At 38.4% G+C, this 19,923-nt stretch overlaps 2 protein-coding genes across 4 annotated transcripts; one reads left to right on the plus strand and one right to left on the minus strand.

Annotated features, from left to right (window-relative positions):
• The first annotated feature begins 5,632 nt into the window (after positions 1–5,632).
• On the plus strand, positions 5,633–7,293 carry LOC131425845 (large ribosomal subunit protein eL15). The gene is made up of 3 exons (XM_058588062.1): positions 5,633–5,748; positions 6,364–6,697; positions 6,879–7,293. Exons 2-3 carry the CDS (start codon positions 6,389–6,391, stop codon positions 7,182–7,184), a joined length of 615 nt encoding a protein of 204 aa, XP_058444045.1. The 5' UTR covers positions 5,633–5,748; positions 6,364–6,388; the 3' UTR covers positions 7,185–7,293.
• A 4,778-nt stretch (positions 7,294–12,071) lies between these two features.
• On the minus strand, positions 12,072–15,464 carry LOC131425846 (ATP synthase lipid-binding protein, mitochondrial). Of its 3 annotated transcripts, none has more exons than XM_058588064.1 (4): positions 15,326–15,464; positions 14,621–14,719; positions 13,727–13,931; positions 12,072–13,167 (listed from the first exon to the last, which is right to left on the minus strand). In XM_058588064.1, the coding sequence occupies exons 2-4, from the start codon at positions 14,666–14,668 to the stop codon at positions 13,004–13,006; spliced, it is 417 nt and encodes a 138-aa protein (XP_058444047.1). In that variant the 5' UTR covers positions 14,669–14,719; positions 15,326–15,464; the 3' UTR covers positions 12,072–13,003. The 3 variants fall into 3 exon arrangements, with proteins under 3 accessions (XP_058444047.1, XP_058444048.1, XP_058444049.1); XM_058588065.1 differs by having other exon boundaries at positions 15,313–15,423; XM_058588066.1 differs by having other exon boundaries at positions 15,302–15,352.
• Positions 15,465–19,923: the final 4,459 nt, after the last annotated feature.

The following is a 19,923-nucleotide window of genomic DNA, read 5'->3' on the forward strand; positions in this document are numbered from 1 at the left end:
GTAGTCACCGAAACACACCTGAAGCCAAACATCAGCTTTAGTCTTCCGGATCATGTCATCGTACGTATGGATCGCACCTCTTCTGGGGGAGGTGGTGTGGCCATACTCATCAAAAGAGGCATTCGGTACAAGCTACTGCCTGCCTTCAAACTTCGCTTGCTGGAAACCATCGGGATCGAAATGGAAACAACGAGAGGACCCATTGTCATCATTGCAGCCTACTGTTCGAAGCAATCCAGCACACGGAATGGTACGGCTGCAATGCTGAAAAACGACTTGTCATTGGTCACCCGACGGAATGGCAAATTTATCATCGGCGGAGATTTCAACGCTAGGCACGAAAGATGGGGAAATGGAAGGCGGAACCGGAACGGGCTCGTCCTCGCTGACCATCAAGAAGCGGGGCAGTACAACATCCTTGCCCCGGACTGCCCAACGAGATTGTCCAAATCGGGAGTCCATTCCGTTTTGGACATATTCCTCAGTAACATCGTCATCGACAGCCCTCCGGTCACCATCAATGACCTCTCATCCGACCACTATCCGGTGGTACTGACTCTGGACTCTCCAGCATCGACAGTGCCGATACAACATCGCCGGAACTACCACCGTGTCGACTGGCCACGATATCAACAAATCACCGATCAACTCATCGACGTCGATCTGCCACTTGGTACCCCGGTGGAAATCGACGCAGCACTATCAAACATCCATCAAGCTATCGTGGTCGCTCGGGATAGGACGGTTCCGGCAGAACATCATCAGGTGAGTACCTCTCTCCAAATAGATAATACCACCAAATACATCATCCGTCTCCGGAACATCTTCCGGAGACAATTTCAACGAACTGGCGATCGTGCCAAGAAAACATCTTACAAAAATCTGACTAGGGTTATCAAGGAAAGATTGACTGACTTGCGGAATAAAGTATTCCAGAAAAAGCTGAGGCAAATTCCGCCTCATTCTAAGCCCTTCTGGTCAATGACGAAGGTGCTTAAGAATAAAAAACGACCTATCCCTCCACTGGTTTCGCCTGAGGGCGCAGATGAAGGGATACTTATAACACCCTTAGAGAAAGTGAATGAACTGGGGCGGCAGTTTGTGTGTTCCCACAATTTGGGACTTGACATAGTTAGTCCACATCAACGGGCCGTAGCCGACAGCGTAGCCGAAATTGATGGATCGGACAGTTTAGTACCTGAGGATATGAGAGTTACTGCCGATGAGCTGATAGCTTTTATGAAAAAATCAAAAAACATGAAGGCCCCCGGTTTCGACAATACTTTTAACATCGAGCTGAAGCATCTGAGCACTCGCTCATTTGCTTTTCTAGCTAAAATATTCAACCGGTGCTGGGAGCTTGGCTACTTCCCTTCAATGTGGAAGTTAGCTAAAGTTATCCCAGTACTGAAACCGGGAAAAGATCCTTCTTTTTCCAAGAGCTATCGACCCATCAGCTTACTCTCTGCCCTGTCTAAGCTGTTTGAGAAATCAATTCAAAGCCGAATCCTTGCATTCGCCGATCAACATGGTGTTTTCCTGGAGGAACAGTTTGGGTTCCGGAAAGGAAGATCTACCATTCATCAACTCACGAGAGTTACCAACATCATTCGACGGAATAAGTCGGTGTCCAAGTCGACAGCAATGGCGATTTTGGACATCGAAAAAGCGTTTGACAATGTGTGGCACGATGGCCTGTTGTTCAAGCTTCATCGATACAATTTTCCGATGTATCTGATTAAGATCATCAAAAGTTATCTCTCAAATAGAGCATTTCAGGTTTCTCTGCAAAATGTTCAATCGAACAAATTTTCCATCCCCGCAGGTGTGCCCCAAGGAAGTATCCTGGGTCCCATCCTGTATAACATTTTCACATCAGACATCCCACCTCTTCCGGGGGGTGGTGTCTTGTCACAGTTTGCTGACGATACGGCCATCCTTTATGATGGACGAGTCGTCAGTATTCTGAAGAACAAATTGCAGAGGGGTCTGGATGCTCTAAATGAATATTTCACCAACTGGAAAATTGTAATCAATGCGGCGAAAACTCAGGTCATCCTGTTTCCGCATTCGAGATCGACTAGACTTGTTCCGTCTGACGAATGCAGAATTCGGTTCGGTGGCGCTGACGTGCAGTGGTCCGACGAGGTGGTCTATCTAGGACTAACGTATGACAGACATCTGATCTTCAGGTCACATGTTGAAAAAATAATCACCAAATGTAACATACTCATCAGGTCTCTGTACCCGTTGATATGTAGAACATCTAAACTGTGCCTGAAGAATCAGATGGCTGTCTACAAACAAATCATCTACCCCGCAATCGAATATGCAGTCCCCGTTTGGCGGGGTTGTGCACGGACACACAGACTGCGGCTCCAGAGAGTTCAAAACAAAATCCTTAAAATGATCCTGAATCTGCCCCCTTGGACGAGAACCAGTGAAGTGCATGAGCTAGCTTTCCTTGATACCCTAGAACAACGATTCGAACAACAAAATATAAAATTTGGAGAGAGGTGCTCTGCCTCAGAAATAGCAATAATTCAAAATTTGAATGTTTTAGGTTAAGATAGATTAAGTAGGTAGGAGTATTTTAATAATTCAAACAAACAAAATTAAAATTTTGAAATGTAAATTAATCCAAGATAAACTCAATAACAACATTAAAAACTTAAGATAGGGAAACAAAGATGAAAGGACTATGAACCGAAACACTTGTAATGTAAACCATTGATGTAAAACGCAAATTCATAGTAAATAAACATACAATTTAGTCAGTCAGCCCATTAGTGAAAAAGCTACAAACGAAATCACACAAAAGGAAATCTCTTAACAAAAATTGAATCAGTTTGGATTCTATCGCCACTGCGAGCAGATGTGTTTTGTGTCGTCTGCACAGCTAGTTTCGCTTTCGACAAGAGCGATTACGTCACAGCTGCCAGTCATTTCGATGGATGAAAAAGCAACGTTGGAGAGCATTATAAAAAATCAGCCGTTCTAATGGCTCTAAAATTTTTCTAAAGAACTATTAGGATTTGTTTTTCGCAAATCGCAGGTAATTATCCTCAGTTTAGTGCAAATCAAGAACAATTTGGTTAGATTTGTGCACTTTTCGCTGTGTGAAATTCACAGTAATCGAGATCAAGTGAAGCCTTTTTTTGAGAAAAATGTTCCGAGTTTAATATCGTAGAGAATTCCGCAATTTGACCCTTCTGAATGCTGGAAATTAATCCCTACAGCATATTGATAGTTTTTTTCAAAAAATTTTGCAAATCCGAAATGAAATAATCGACATAAAAATTCTGTATGCGGCTATTTTTATAGCCGTTAGGACCGCCCATTAGTGGAAAAGCTACAAACGAAATCAAATAAAAGGAAATCTCTTAACAAAAATTGAATCAGTTTGGATTCTATCGCCACTGCGAGCAGATGTGTTTTGTGTCGTCTGCACAGCTAGTTTCGCTTTCGACAAGAGCGATTACGTCACAGCTGCCAGTCATTTCGATGGATGAAAAAGCAACGTTGGAGAGCATTATAAAAAATCAGCCGTTCTAATGGCTCTAAAATTTTTCTAAAGAACTATTAGGATTTGTTTTTCGCAAATCGCAGGTAATTATCCTCAGTTTAGTGCAAATCAAGAACAATTTGGTTAGATTTGTGCACTTTTCGCTGTGTGAAATTCACAGTAATCGAGATCAAGTGAAGCCTTTTTTTGCGAAAAATGTTCCGAGTTTAATATCGTAGAGAATTACGCAATTTGACCCTTCTGAATGCTGGAAATGAATCCCTACAGCATATTGATAGTTTTTTTTCAATAAATTATGCAAATCCGAAATGAAATAATCGACATAAAAATTCTGTATGCGGCTATTTTTATAGCCGTTAGGACCGCCCATTAGTGAAAAAGCTACAAACGAAATCACATAAAGGAAACTCTTAACAAAAATTGAATCAGTTTGGATTCTATCGCCACTGCGAGCAGATGTGTTTTGTGTCGTCTGCACAGCTAGTTTCGCTTTCGACAAGAGCGATTACGTCACAGCTGCCAGTCATTTCGATGGATGAAAAAGCAACGTTGGAGAGCATTATAAAAAATCAGCCGTTCTAATGGCTCTAAAAATTTTCTAAAGAACTATTAGGATTTGTTTTTCGCAAACCGCAGGTAATTATCCTCAGTTTAGTGCAAATCAAGAACAATTTGGTTAGATTTGTGCACTTTTCGCTGTGTGAAATTCACAGTAATCGAGATCAAGTGAAGCTTTTTTTTGCGAAAAATGTTCCGAGTTTAATATCGTAGAGAATTACGCAATTTGTCCCTTCTGAATGCTGGAAATGAATCGCTACAGCATATTGATAGTTTTTTTTCAATAAATTTGCAAATGCGAAATAAAATAATCGACATTAATATTCTGTATGCGACTATTTTTATAGCCGTTAGGACCGCCCATTAGTGAAAATGCTACAAACGAAATCACGTAAAAGAAAGCTCCTAACAAAAATCTAATCAGTTTGGATTCTATCGCCAATGCGAGCAGATGTATTTTGTGCCGTTTGCAAAGCTAGTTTCGCTTCCGATAAGAGTGATTACGTCACAGCTGCCAGTCATTTCGATGGATGAATAAGCATCGTTGGAAAGCATTATAAAAAATCAGCCGTTCTAATGGCTCTAAAAGTTTTCTGAAGAACTATTAGGATGTGTTGTTCGCAAATCGAAAGAAAATATCCTCAGTTTAGTGCAAATGTAGAACAGTTTGGTTAGATTCTTGCACTTTTCGCTGTGTGAAATTCACAGTAATCGAGATCAAGTGAAGCCTTCTTTGTTTTTGCGAAAAATGTGGAAAAGGGGAATGCTTGCATAATTCATACAATTGATCAACTATTTGATATTCGGAAGTGTTAAGGAACATGTCATTTGTTTTCGTATTCACGACATCCAGTTATGTCTCTGACATTACCCACCCGCCTTTTTTTTTTCGCAGATTTTGCGTCAAGCTGATAGTTGCGTTCTGTTCCACGTTGTATTGCCGGATTAACTTATAAGGAAACGCGCGGTATTTTGAAGATGTTCCTGAAAATATTTGCCGACAAAGATAATCTGTAATCTAAATTTGAATAGAAATTATGTACTAATTCAAACAAACTCGAAATCGTTTATAAAATTATCAACAGAATGTACAAAAATAGCAGCTCATTTTATAATTTATATCAGTTAACCATCTGGTTCAAATAACATTCTTGAATACACTTAATAGTAAACGATGAAATACAAAGAAAGGAATATGTTTTATTAAATTCAAATCGTTGTGACTGTACTAGAATTATATTAGTATAAGAGTTCTTTGTAAAAGTGATGCTACAACGAAAAAAAATCTTATGTATACTGCCTTAAGAAATAAACGTATTAATGGAAAAAGGGGGATTTGTGATATGAAAAAATATTTGATTTATTGGCTTATTGTACCAACAATCGTCTCCGAATGTGCTGGTACTGATGGGACCTTTCGGAGACGAAATAAGAAGCTGTAGTTTTTATTTAACATTTTTTTTATTTTAGCATATATTTCCTGTTTGACAGTTTCAAATTTTGACACGCAGATGGCGCATCAATCGCTCAATTCCAGGCACCAAAATTTTTTTTGTGCCTGGGTTTTTGGTGCCTGACTTGATACAAACTTTGCCATCAGCCTCTGCCAGTCTGCATGTTCTTGGAAAAATTTCTGTTCTCTTTCTCATCGACTCGTTCATAAGGTAGGTTGTGTTTTTCGAGCATTTTATACAAAAGTTTGTTTTTTGTTCGTATAAACTCTCAAAATATGTTGAAAATAATGCTCTTTCGATTTATGATTAATTTCCATCAAAAATATTTAGTTTATATGAACTAAATTTCAATAATTTTAAGGTTAAATATAAAACCGCGTGTTCGATTAGTGTAGCCATATTTGTTTGATAGTTTTATTGAATTAATTTTAATCAACACTTTCTTTTTTGTCTTTGAATAGGTAAGTTTACAAACCACTGCATCTGTGCCGAAAACTATTAAATGTATACTGGGTAACTACAAAATAGAAACAGTGATCTCGTCGTTTACATGATGAAGTCAAGCATGGCCATGCACCCCTCTGAAGTGCTCTGGAATGACTCGGAAAACTCATGCTTCTGAAACAAACGCGAGGAAATTCAATATATACTTTTGAAAATTGCATTCAAACTTCTTGCAATGCTAACTTTCAGTTTAATTACAGCTCAGAATGATTGCGTTCTTTACTGCTAATACCCCGAGCTCGGAAGAATTCGACTCGGGAGGCAGTGAGATAGACCGATGATGTGACTTCTGATCAAAAACCTGTTTGATTTCGTTGCTAGGGTCTATCCTCACTCATTGTTCAAAATGGGAGTCTACCGTTATGTACAGGAGCTGTACCGGAAGAAGCAGAGCGATGTCATGCGTTATCTGCTCCGTGTTCGTGTCTGGCAATACCGTCAGCTAACCAAGTTTCATCGTGCTCCAAGGCCATCCCGACCGGATAAGGCCCGCCGCCTTGGATATAAGGCTAAACAAGGATTTTCAATTTTCCGAGTACGTGTTCGCCGTGGAGGCCGCAAGCGCCCAGTTGCCAAGGGATGTACCTACGGTAAACCCAAAAGCCATGGTGTTAACCAACTCAAACCATATCGCTGCTTGCAGTCGGTTGCCGAGGTAGGATTGATTTATTCGAGTAATACAAAACTTTCGGTTCATCTATGATGATATTTATTCAAAATTTTCACACTGAGTTTTGCAATGAAGGTTTTATCTTCCTTGGATGTCTGACAATTAGACCAAAGGACGATAAAACGTGCATATTATATGGTAATGTTAATCAGTTCGATCTTTACAGGAACGTGTAGGTCGACGCGTCGGAGGGCTTCGAGTTCTCAATTCATACTGGGTCGCTCAGGATGCTGCGTACAAATACTACGAAGTGATTATGGTCGATACTGCCCACAACGCCATCCGACGTGATGCTAAGGTTAACTGGATTTGCCAAGCCGTTCACAAGCATCGTGAGTTGCGTGGCCTGACATCGGCCGGAAAGAGCAGCCGTGGTCTGGGCAAAGGCTACCGCTATGCACAGACAATCGGAGGCTCACGACGGGCCTGCTGGCGCCGACGCAACCGTCTTCACATGCGTCGTTACCGTTAAGGAGCTACTAGGCAGATTTAATCAATTCTGTCATGCTGCAGCTCATTTCTTAAATACGATATGCAGTTGGATGCTAATGCATAATTGAGAATATATGATCTATTGAAAACATCAGTTTTTTTTCTTCACGAGAATCCTAGATTCCTGAGTCTTTATAATTGTGGATAAATATTTCAATCTAACAATACTATCGAATCAATCAAAGATCATGTGTTGTATTTCTTACTCTTTTTGTAACTATTGCATGACGAGAAGCATACTTTTATCGATGGGACTGGGAAAATATGTTCCTTTCCAGAAGCAATATATTCATAATAGTATGTAACATAAAGATCAGTCGTGACTTCAAAGATTCACATTGCTTGTAGCTGATAGTTCGTTAGTTCGTCGCACTCTTGAAAATGTCTGTTTGGAGCCCATGTCAGCTTTCTTGGTATTCACGAAATGAACTGAAAAGATTTGATTTGTCTTGCCCGGCCTCCTGTCACGACGCCATCTTGATGAGATCAAAATCGGAACTTCAAAATCAGCTGATTGCAATGTAAACAAACAAACAGTAATACATTTGTTTTACGCGTTTACCTTGTTTAGTGCACGAAAATTAGTGAATTTTGGCTCGACTCTCTCACAATAACTTGTCGGTTTACCTAAAATACAGCAGACAGTGTTTTGGGACATCAACTGAGGATAAATTTTCACAATTTGAGAGTCGCGATGAGTATCAAAACATCGCAGTGTTTGGGGCTCGAAACGCGAGGGGCTCAACGTAATCGGTATACTTTCAAATGGCTGGTGCTCACATACCGGTGTCAGATGGGTGGTCTTGCCCTAAGAAACCTTCCCTGGCGGAACCGGCTGAAGCATTCAACGTATCCCGTTGTCACTGTCGACTGTCTGAATTTGACTCACTGCAACGACGCTGGAAAATTCAGAAGCTATTTTCGTGACATAATACCGATTCATCGGAGCTTTTGTGTAGACTTGAAACCAATGTTTCACAACGATCGCTGCGTACGCAGAGATTTCATCGAACGATGCTTGGTTTTTGTGAACCGATATTTAAAAAAGCCCTGTATGAAAATTAAAGTCCAACGGAAGTGATTCGTTGGTCCAATGAATGCCCAAGAAATCGTCCAACGGATTCGGGACTTTCGTTTGCCGATTTTCAAACAGGCCATCGAACACCGCGCCATTTTTCGTTCAACGAACTCGACAGACAGAAGTTAATTGTTGAGCCATTTTCAATATGAGGAGCTCTAACCCTGTTGAACTTGTTTTACTGGATAATTTTGGAAGTTACTCCGATCGCCCCGGGCGCAACATTTTTAAGGGGGCGGCTATCTAATCCTTGAGACCTTTTTGTTATGAATACGACTTACTTTACTATGGGGCGCCTTTTCAAAATTTACCCTCTGAGAGAGTGATAAGATTTTGATCCTGAATATCTCTTGTTGTATCTAACGAATTAACATAATTTTTGCTACATGTCATCGGAAATATGGTCACAATTTTATGATAAAATTTTCAGTCGTGTGACATACACCCTTATTCTGAATAACGGCGTATAGATTTTACGTTCGTATTTCATTTGTATTCCTAATATCGCTAGCAAAATCAAAGGTAGCTATGATTCAATCGAACCACATTCGATCGAAAAATCAATACGTCGTAACTCAGAATAAGGGTGATAATTTCAAATAATTCAAAATTAAACTTTTCTGAAATCGGTAGTAACATGTGATTAGGGCATATCGCACGATAGGCCCTTGCGAATGTTACAAAATATAATGCTCATTGCTCGGCTCTACAACCTTCATTTACACAATAATCGATATAATTTCGTAGATAGAAGCCCAATCTACGAAATTGTGCGCAATATGTTTGAATTTCATGTTTAAAACTTGAGTAATGAGCATTATTTTTCGTAACTTTCAAAAGGGCATATCGCACGATATGCCCTAATCACATGTTAGTACCGAAATATTTTGTATAAACGAGTATCAAAGAGGATAATTCATAAGGCGCGTTTGCCTTTCTCGTATTCTTAAAGCTCATATCTCAGTGATCTATGAAAGGATTTATATAATATAACTACCAATAGAATCGACATTTTTCAACTTAAACGTGTATAGCAACAGCATTGAAATATTTCAATATGTAGTACACTATTGAAAAACCTGTCTCATTTGACCCATGTCAACACCAGCCAATCAGAACGCGTTCTGAGGAAGAGAACAAAATATCTGCTGCTGTACAACGAATCGTTCGAGAAAAATGTTCCGAACAGTGCTTAATATCGTAGTGAGTTCCACAATTGTGAGTATTGTGTGTCGTTTGCAAAGCTAGTTTCGCTTCCGACAGGAGCGATTACGCCGCAGCTACCAGTCGTTAGTGGGTGAAAAAACAACGAAAAGGGACAACGGGGGAGAGCATCACACAAAATCAGCCGTTCTAATGGCTCTAAAAGTTTTCTAAAGAACTATTAGGATTTCTTCTTCGCAAATCGAAGGTAAATATCCTCAGTTTAGTGCAAATCTAGAACAGTTTAATTAGATTTGTGCACTTTTCGCTGTGTGAAATTCACAGTAATCGAGATCAAGTGAAGCCTTCTTTGTTTTTGCGAAAAATGTGAAAAAGGGGAATGCTTGCGTAATTCATACAATTGATCAACTAATTGATATTCGGAAGAGCTAAGGAACATGTCAGTTGTTTTCGTATTCACGACATCCAGTTATGTCTCTGACATTACCCAAACGCCTTTTTTTGATGGACCAATCATCTTTCCGGAGATGGAGTTCAGATGGAATGTTTTTTTTTTGTATTTTTTTTTGCTCACCAACCAACGATGGGGGCGGCAAATCTCTTATTTTGCCCCGGGCGCCAAGTTTTCTCGGTACGCCACTGTTTACATACTTATCTTATTTGCTATACTCCAGCGTTATTTTTTCGTTTCCTTTTTCAAATATTTGTGATATTCTGCATCATTCTTCTTTTCCAAGTTTAAGAGCTTCTCTTGGTTCGATTTTCCAGTTTTCTCAGTGTGAATTAATTTCATATAGAATAGAGATGTTGAGTTAGTAATTATTTACATATGCAATTTACACATACATATATACGTGTACTCCACAAGCAAACATAGTAACATTGAGCTACTGTTTCTTTCCTAATAGATTCTGACTAGGGTTAATGTACCAATAATCACCTCATTTGTAGAGTCACCATATTATTTTAGCGATTACTCAACTTTCAATTAATGTATTGTGATAAAATCGAATACAATATCTTCTGATTCTATTCGGACAGTGGCGTACCGAGGAAATTTGGCGCCGGGGGCCCCATCGTTGGATCAGTGAGCAATAAACAAAAATCCGGAAATCCTCAAAGATCAGAAAAAAAGGTGAACCAAAGTCCGGAAATCCGCAAAGATCTTCGACGAGCAAAAAAATAAAGGTCCCGAAGATGACTTTACCGCCCCCTACACTTCCTTTTACACTTCACTCACACATCATCTCACCCATCAGGTTTCACATGAAAATGACACAACTTCACAAAATGAACTGGATGAATATCGTTTGACAGCTATCAGTGGTTTGCTCACATGTTCAGTCTATATTATTTCATTATATTTTACAATATCACATCTCATTCCACTGTATTCTATGGTACACAAACCACCAGTAAACGGCAAAGATGAACTTGATTTACCGTTCATCTGCTGACATCGTGTGATTTACCGTTCATCTGCTGACATCGAGCTCAGTTAAGCCCTAACGGCCTCTCCAACCCCGGATGTTGGAGCGTAATGCAATCAACATCTTATTCAAATCGTTCCATATGTTATTCATTCAATTCAATAATGAAGCTAGAAGCTGTAACACATTGATCTGATGAACAAATCAAGAACACAGACGCTGTTTGCTTCCATTTGGCTGGCATTGGACAAAATTATATCAAAAGCCCAAATTTATGTAATTGTATTTATTGCGTTCGTCACTTCAACCCAAACTTGTGACCAAGGTTTGCTTGTATGCAAAAATAATTACGACGGTAGGTGACACTAGCGTTTAGCATAAGAGTCGCGCTGTCATATTTAAAGCGCGATCGAAATTTCCTCATTGTGTGACAACATTCTTCAATTCGAATCGGAAATTTACCTTAAGGGTATTCTCACTTGTAGCTGAAATTATCCCAAATTCGTTCCCAAATGCAATCAAATGTATGAATTTGATAACGGTTGTGATCGCAAATGGAATAGCTTCAATTACAAGCGTAAATGACATAATCGCTAAAGCTTATCTGAACTCATATTTCAAAATAACCATGCCCGACTGCGCGTATCACGTGAGACTGAAACATTAGTAAGCACTTCACTTACGTTTTGCTTTTGGCTTAAATAGACAATCAATACGTTGTTTAACTCCTTCAAACCCATCGTCTCCGTTAGGGAAAGCACGTAAAGCCCGTAATCCGCATGAGACCTATCCGTTACTTATTTTCCGACAATGGCTGAGCTGAACATATACAGCGGTGTGCTTGTGCATCTAAGCCATAGCCGGAGAAAAAATCGGGCCAACTTTAAGGCATCACAGCGGCATATAGATTTGCAGCAGGCGAAAAAATAACTGCTTACTATTACATATTCATTGTCTTATAATTGCAAGTACAAATCGATGTGAAAATATTTTCATCCAGTAACTGCGCTGCGTTTGAAACCTGACCTGTTTTTTTATATGTGCAACTCTTTGATTTCCTAATTCGAGAAAACATAGAAGTTTGACGTGTTAAGGTTCAAGGTGAGACTACGGATAAAAAACTTGAAAACTAAAGCAAAAATATTGCTACAAGCCTGGATTTTCTTTTACTATTTTATCTATATAAAAAAAAACATTTCTCGATTTTGTAGCAGTAACTAGTCTGTTGCTCTTTATTTTGATGGTTGTTCTCCTTAATTCAATTGTTGACATTTCAAGCAGCTTAGCCCATCATTGGTGGTTGGAGAATATGCACACGTATTAGCTAGCGAACTATCCCACGAATAATCCTCCCAAATTATTACATGTGATATTTTTTTCAGAAAAATGCATTTCCAAATTTCACTAGCCAATATGCAGCATTGAATGAGCTATCTATCTACTCAAATTCCCCAAAAAAATCCCTTCTCCAGATGGTTCCTGTGATGGTTCTGGTGTTATAAGTTGCCCGATTCTACTTCATTCGTCTCGTACAGAATAAATTCGGTTCAAAATAATTCTAGGCTTATGGTATCTTCGCGTTTGTGTTTTTTTTTTTGCCTAACTTGTTTATCAGCACCGAATTGTAGTCTGATATTAATCGTATAGGTTTTGTAAGTTCGAAGGTGTTTAAAACTTGTTAGGAATATCCATGAAACAATTATGGAATGAAACGCGCACCCTTGAAACAAATAAATTTTGTTGGGGGAAACGTGGGGTGTCACGTTAGTGTGATGGCAGCTTTTTTTTCTTTAAGAACCAGATGTTAGCACTCTTTCGCGATACTCAACAATTAACTACTTTCGTTTTTGCTCATCATAATTTTTTCATGGCTAGTGTGTAACAATTCATTCCCTCAGCTCAGTATGTTGTGGCAGGCTGTCGTCTGTCGTTTTTTTTTATTTCCTTTCTATCTCAGATAGCGCACAATAATTATTATTGCGTGTAGATTTCGATCTTGGATTTGTTCTTAGTTCTTATTCTCAACACATTACGAATTATTGGTTTTGCTGTTTTTTTTTCTCTTGTTACGAATTATAATAATGATGTTACTTTATTAACGTTGAAAACGTACTTTTTTGTGTAGACTTAGAAAGCGAAGAGCAGCAAGAAGGCCATCATCAAACAGAACAGACCCATGGCTTCAGACAGGGCAAATCCCAGAATGGCGTAGGAGAACAGCTGCTGCTTCAACGATGGGTTTCTCGCGTAGCCAATGATCAGAGAACCGAATACTGTTCCGATACCGGCACCTGTAACCGGATTGGGAGGAGACAGACAAAACAAAAAACACGGAATTAGAATTATACGTGAAGTAATCATTCTACAATAATATCAAATTAATTTGAACAAAAGTTACACTAAAACATGCACTTGCTTACCTCTAGATACCAAATAATAAATTAAACGAAATCATGCTGGTAGATGAATGAACGCAAGCTGATGAATAAATTTTGTTAGACGGTTAAACTGGTTAGTGTTAGGAGGTGCAAGCATGATCAGGATAAGGTTCTTGTGCTGGACTAGAAGGCGAATAACATAAGGAAAGCGATCATCAAACAAAACAGGCCCATGGCTTCCGCCAATGCAAAACCTAAAATCGCATAGGAAAACATCTGCTGCTTCAGGGAAGGGTTACGAGCGTAGCCGGTGATTAAAGCTCCGAACACAGTTCCGATTCCGATACCTTATGTAAAGTGATAGATGGATTATGGGGTATGGTTGGGTTATGGTTGCATGCTAGGCTCATAAAAAAATCAAACCAAAAACGAAAAATGCTGAAAAAAAATACTCAGCAAACAAAACTCTTACCAGATCCAGCAACACCAACAGTGGCAGCACCAGCACCAATGAACTTCGCGGCCGAATCAATGTCCCGGGTAACCGGCGAAGTCTGGAATGACCGGACCTGTGGCAGAAGAGCAACTGGAGTGCTGCTTTGGGCAGCCAATGTCTGGCTCTGGCTGATGACAGCACTGCTCAATGGTCGGAGGTATGCTTTCGTTCCATTGAGAACCTATAGAAAAAAAATAAACAAAATTACAAACGTAAGAGATTAGTCATGATATGAAGCAAATTTGTATCAATTAATAATGCAGAATCATTTATAAAATCTTGCCTAGTTTGTGAAAACCGTTAGTCCAATGCCATTCTTAACCTGAATTCAATTGATCAATCGAAACAGTTTGTCCTTAGATTTTCTTTTAGTGATTGAGTACACAAATGATACATGATCAAAAATAGTTTCCTTGCAGGTTAAGGGTGACAATTCAATTCGAAGGTTATCCATGCAAATAAAACCCCAATTTTACCTCAATACAAAAATTTTTATCGTTCCTGTGGGAAAAATAATGGAACAAAGATGATGTGTAAAGTTCAGATAAAGTTAATTGTAATTATCATGTATCCTAACATTTGTTCCTCAGAATTATTAAAATGTGACAAATTACTCAGCGCAAACAACTTTTTAAACAAAACGGAACCAAAAAACAATTTTAATTGTTTGTTGTAACACAAAACTGCAGAAAAATTACATGAATTTCGAATACAAATTTGCACTTCGCATTATGTAATAGTAAAACAACGAACAGAAAAGTTCATATTTTTCTATGTAATTACAAACAGACAGACTAGTCTCGGTCTTATGTAAGTGATACACTAGTGTCTGTACTTGAAAAATCCAGAATTTAAAAATCCGAAACTTACCAGGCTGCGGGCGACTGGAGCAATACGAGTAGCTGACGAGACGAACATTTTGAATTGATCTGCTGTACTGGTATTGGTGATCTGGTACCTCCAAAGGATCTGTATCAAGGATGAAGAAAGAATCTGGATTAGATGACGGTAGGGTTGGACCAAAGAACTCGATTGATAATTCGCAAACTAAGGCAGCAAATTGTTTTCGATTTAGTCGTTGTTTCTGTTGAATGAAATGCAGCAAGCTGTGAACCATCACAGCAGTAATCTTCCTTTGCGCATTACGTAACGGTGTACTCTCGGTCATTGAATACGTAATCAACTCGAAAATCTAATTCCAGACATTTTCGATTGAAAAATATCCTGTCCATTTCATACAGACTTGGTTGTAGCTGAGTTCACGACATAAAGTTACGTAAATATTGGCATTTTCGCAAACCCGGCCGGAATCGCTGCACCTCTTGCATAAGATGGCGGTCCCGCGACTGACGATCCCGTGTCTCAAAAAACGCCCTTTCAAAAACAATTTACTCGCCAGTTTTCGATTATCTACACAACTGTCCACTCCCCGACCACTGGGAAACAAAAACACTAGCCAGGCACAGAGGAAAAACTGCTCATGTAACGTAAAAGAAAATTCTTGGTCTTCACCGAGCAAATTGATTTTCCCCCGTCCTATTTTTTTTCTACCTTACTCTCACCACTAGTACTCACTCTACAATGCGGTCGGACAACTTATCGAAGAACAGTGAACGTCGGTGAAAAATTGCAGCACCGTCGAACCTCAAGTGACGAGTCGATTGATGTGTGTTCGTGAAATTTGTGTTTGGACGTGCGCAGCTTTCCACATAACACAAACACTTAGGAAATCTAGCTGCCGGAAGCAGTCAAACAGCTACCATAGAATTAAGCTAGATGGCAGGTGAGTTGCTTTGTTGACGATTATAATTTATAAATTATTAAGCATTTTATGTGATACACAGTTCCATAAGTTAATTAATTTTATATAAAGTCACCATTTTGATCCACACAAACACTACATAACGGTTAAATGATTTGTTTATACAGAAAAGGGGCAAAATGGTACTGATAGATTTAAAAAATAAAACAGATGGCTCTTTCAACAACTAAAAATGTCGGAAACTTTCCCGCTTGGAAAAAAATCTGGTGTTTGGGGAGATTTCAAACCACACATTTCCACACCACACCCAAGGATATCATGCATAAAGACTCCATCATCAAGGATTTACTCATAGCCTAAAGAGACATTAAAAAGTTGCTAAACCAATGAAAATGTAATCTGGAAATAAAAGAATTTAATCTGAGAAAATCGAGTGCACTCTCGTTACTCCCGCACCGGAAGTTCGAAATTCAATAGCAGCCTACGGGACTCAAGAGACCTTTCATTTGAATCTAAGTTTGTGAAAATCGGTCCAGTCATCTCCGAGAAAAGACACAGACATTTGTTCAGTTTGTCGAGCAGAGTCGAATGATTTGTTGCTTTTGCAAACGAACAGCGGGGGTACGTGCCCTCGGGCTCACGGTTTTAGGTGGCCCTTGACGGGACGAGCAAAAAAAAACAGGTCATTCAGTTTGTTAGGGATACCCAAATAAATTTTTCCCTCGAGCCCATTTATAAGTAAAAGCTACGCCGTTGCATTGTCGTCCTATATGAGAAAAGCAAATATATAAACAAACATAATAGAAATACATTTATGTCGAATCTTACCAAAATTGTGGATTACTTGCATTTTTCATGGTAAATTGTTGTATTTGAAACCAAGGATGGCTTTTATCGTATCAAATAACGCTCTCTAGCAACTTTTTACACGATTCAATCAGTGCCATCAAAGAGAGACGGATATAATCGCAGCAACAAAAAACCAGCATGGTTTATTTAACATACACACTGAGATTTAATTTCTTTGTTCGGTAATATTTTTGACGAAAAATTTCGGTTATCTATAGAAATGACTGATATTTCGGTACATGAGTTTTATTTTACAATAATTATGCAAATTTTTATCGATCAGTTTAACGTAAATTTTCATTACTGAATTTTGTAAACAGCTATATAATTCATACGGTAAATCTGAATAGTCGCCAAGTACGGTAAAATCCATACTGTTCGTATGGTAAAACTTTATTCCAATAACCGAACTGCTGTGAAAACTGATTGTCGTGAAACTAACTGTCACACAATTAATAAAATTTTCAGTAAGTGTCTTTTTATTAACTAAACGAAAAAAATATTGAAGAGTTCATCGAGTGGATTGAGGTACAGGTGCTAGTGTATTTAAAACATTAGAACCACTAAAAGCTTTTTGTTTACTTATAGGCAAAAAATAATTTTGTATTACTTGTTTTTGTGAATTTCTGTTGTTTTTAGAAATCCGAAAATACAGAATTTTAACCAACGGAAAACAAACAAACAAAAAACTTCCGAACAATCAGTTAGATCCATTTGGTTTACAGTTTACGGTAGTTGTTTGACAGTTCAGCAATTACTGAACAATCGGTAATCAATTTAATTACAGAACGGATTACCGAATGTTCAGCTGTGGTAAAAAATTACCGAATTCTACGTAATTTCTAAGTGTGTAGAATGGACACCAGTGCGAAAGCGAATTTCTCTCGATGACCTGTTTGAGAATCAAAGATTAGCACGCTGCTGTGGGGATTCTCTCTGAAGCAACAAACGGTCGCTTATTCTCGTTTCGCGATCCGATTCTATATGGGCAGTTGATACTTACGATAGAATAATTTTACTATTTCCGCTTATTTTAACTATGTGCTTATAACCTTTGTATAAAATGCGGCTTTGAAAATGTATGTAAATGCTCCACACAAGGGTTTTGAAATATTGCAACCTAGTATACCTTAAGATAAAAAAGAACCGGAATTTTCATTTTAAAATTCCCGCGCTTGTCCAATCGATAAACTTTTATTCTCTCAACGTTGGCAACACTTTTATACACATTCTGTCAAATTTTGACGCATATCGTACGATTAATTTTTGTTTGGCGTCTATACAAAGAAGTTGAAAATTTTTCGTGTGGCGATTTTTATAATGGATGAAAATTTAGAACAACGTGCGTGCATCAAATTTTGTGTTGCAAATGGATTTAAGTGTTCCGAAACGTTGAAAATGTTGCAAAATCGTTCTGTACCGATTAGAGAGATTGCTGTGTTGTTGGGCATCTCTTATGGATCAGCCGAACACATTTTAACTGATGTTTTGGGTTTGAAACGCGTCGCTTCTCGGCTGGTGCCAAAAAAACTGAATTTCATTCAAAAACAGCGTCGTGTTGATGTGGCCAAAGAGATGATTTCCAACGCAGATAGTAACCCCACATTCATCGAATGCATCATAACTGGTGATGAGGTGTGGATCTATGAATATGGCGTCGAAACCGCATAACAATCGATCGAATGGCGCTTCGAAGGCGAGCTGTTGTTCTAAATTTTCATCCATTATAAAAATCGCCACACGAAAAATTTTCAACTTCTTTGTATAGACGCCAAACAAAAACTAATCGTACGATATGCGTCAAAATTCGACAGAATGTGTATAAAAGTGTTGCCAACGTTGAGAGAATAAAAGTTTACCGATTGGACAAGCGCGGGAATTTTAAAATGAAAATTCCGGTTCTTTTTTGATCATAAGGTAAGAATCATCAAATTGAATCATCGATTCAATTTTCTGCGATAATTGTCAACGTTCTTTCTTGGTAAATTCCACACAGCACCGATCATTATCAGATTGTAATTTTTTTAGGGGCTTTGAAATACTCAGAATATGAAGTGGAGCGAAGAAATGTAGAAAAATTTTCTCACGGTTCATGTATTGAAAGACACGAGTTCTTGTAGCATCTTCCACCGGATTGAAAATGTTGTATACTATTGTACTCTATATTTAGAGCAATATGGAGCAGCTTCTGTCAAATTATCGGCAATCACCAACACTGTTTGAAACAAATAGCAAAGTATACCCAAGTCATAAATTAAAAGGCTACAATAAAAAAAAAATTCTTTTAATCTCCTTGATTTTGGCGGTTTAAATTTGGAACTTGAAATTCATAACAATATTCAAAAGAACATTTTATGAGACTTTATGAGTCATCTCATAAAGTTGTAGTGTTTTGTTGTGAATAGTCAGTGACATCTGTGCCATCAGTGTTTTTCGCCAAAAATTCAACCAGTATCGTTCCACAATCACTGTATTCGCCTGATTTAGCTCCATGTGACTTCTGGATATTCAGCAAAATTCGAACGACTGCTCTGGAGAAACCGTTTTTAGTCAATCGAAGACATCAATCGTGAATCGAATTTAGAAAACTACAATTTTTATTAATTTGTAGTTATTTCATACTACTGAAATTTTATCATAAATTGCTGAACATATTTTCAATGGTATGGAGAAAATAATATGCTGCTGCTTTAAACACAACAAGAGATATTCACGATTAAGTTCTATCCATGCTTGTACAGGGTAAATTTTGAAAAAGCGCTCCACAGTAGAGTAAGTCCGACTACACGACCTGCCACTCGTCTATCAAAACTGTATCGTAAATTTAACTACCCCTCAGTAACTGGAAATGTCAAATCGAAAACGCTAGTGAATTTTTTTAAACTGGCAGCACAAGTTGATATATTTATTGATTTTGAATAACAGTCACCATAACCTTGGTTACTGCATATCGAAGGCACGATGAATGTAAACAAAATAAATTTCAGATCGGTTATTATATTACGGAGTTCAAAATTCAGGTCTTGACTTGGAACCGTTGTGTGAGAAGGAAGACATGGAAATGACCGACAACGAGCTGAGCGAAGCTAGTGCTCTGCGGTACCTTCATAACGTACGGTAAAATGATTTCTTCGTGGAATTCCACTAGTAATCTTCGAATAGTGGCCAACAAAGTGAAATACTGTTTCCACTGCTGCGCAATCAACCGACACAAAACAATTTTGACACCGGCATATTACACCGAATCCTACTGCCCAGAAAAGCTAGCAGTTGAAGTGTACGGATGAATCGCTGGAAGCAGATCATTGTCGTCGTTCGTTGGTTTCATCCATAGTTTCGATTAAATTCCGAAAATCGAGTCCATTTAAATGCATTTCTGCTTAATTTGGACAAAGTTTAACACTAATAGAACTATTCCACCGCTTTCAAAACATGTTTATTTGTTTTGGGGTTCCTTGGTAACTAGTCCATAGCAACTTAAACAGTGTTGCTCGAGAAGATTATTTTTATCATTTACAGGGGGTCGCTAGATTTGTGGTAACTGACGGTGAATCGTTAGCGA

Source organism: Malaya genurostris, chromosome 1 (assembly GCF_030247185.1).
Source record: "Malaya genurostris strain Urasoe2022 chromosome 1, Malgen_1.1, whole genome shotgun sequence".
NCBI classification, from domain to species: domain Eukaryota; kingdom Metazoa; phylum Arthropoda; class Insecta; order Diptera; family Culicidae; genus Malaya; species Malaya genurostris.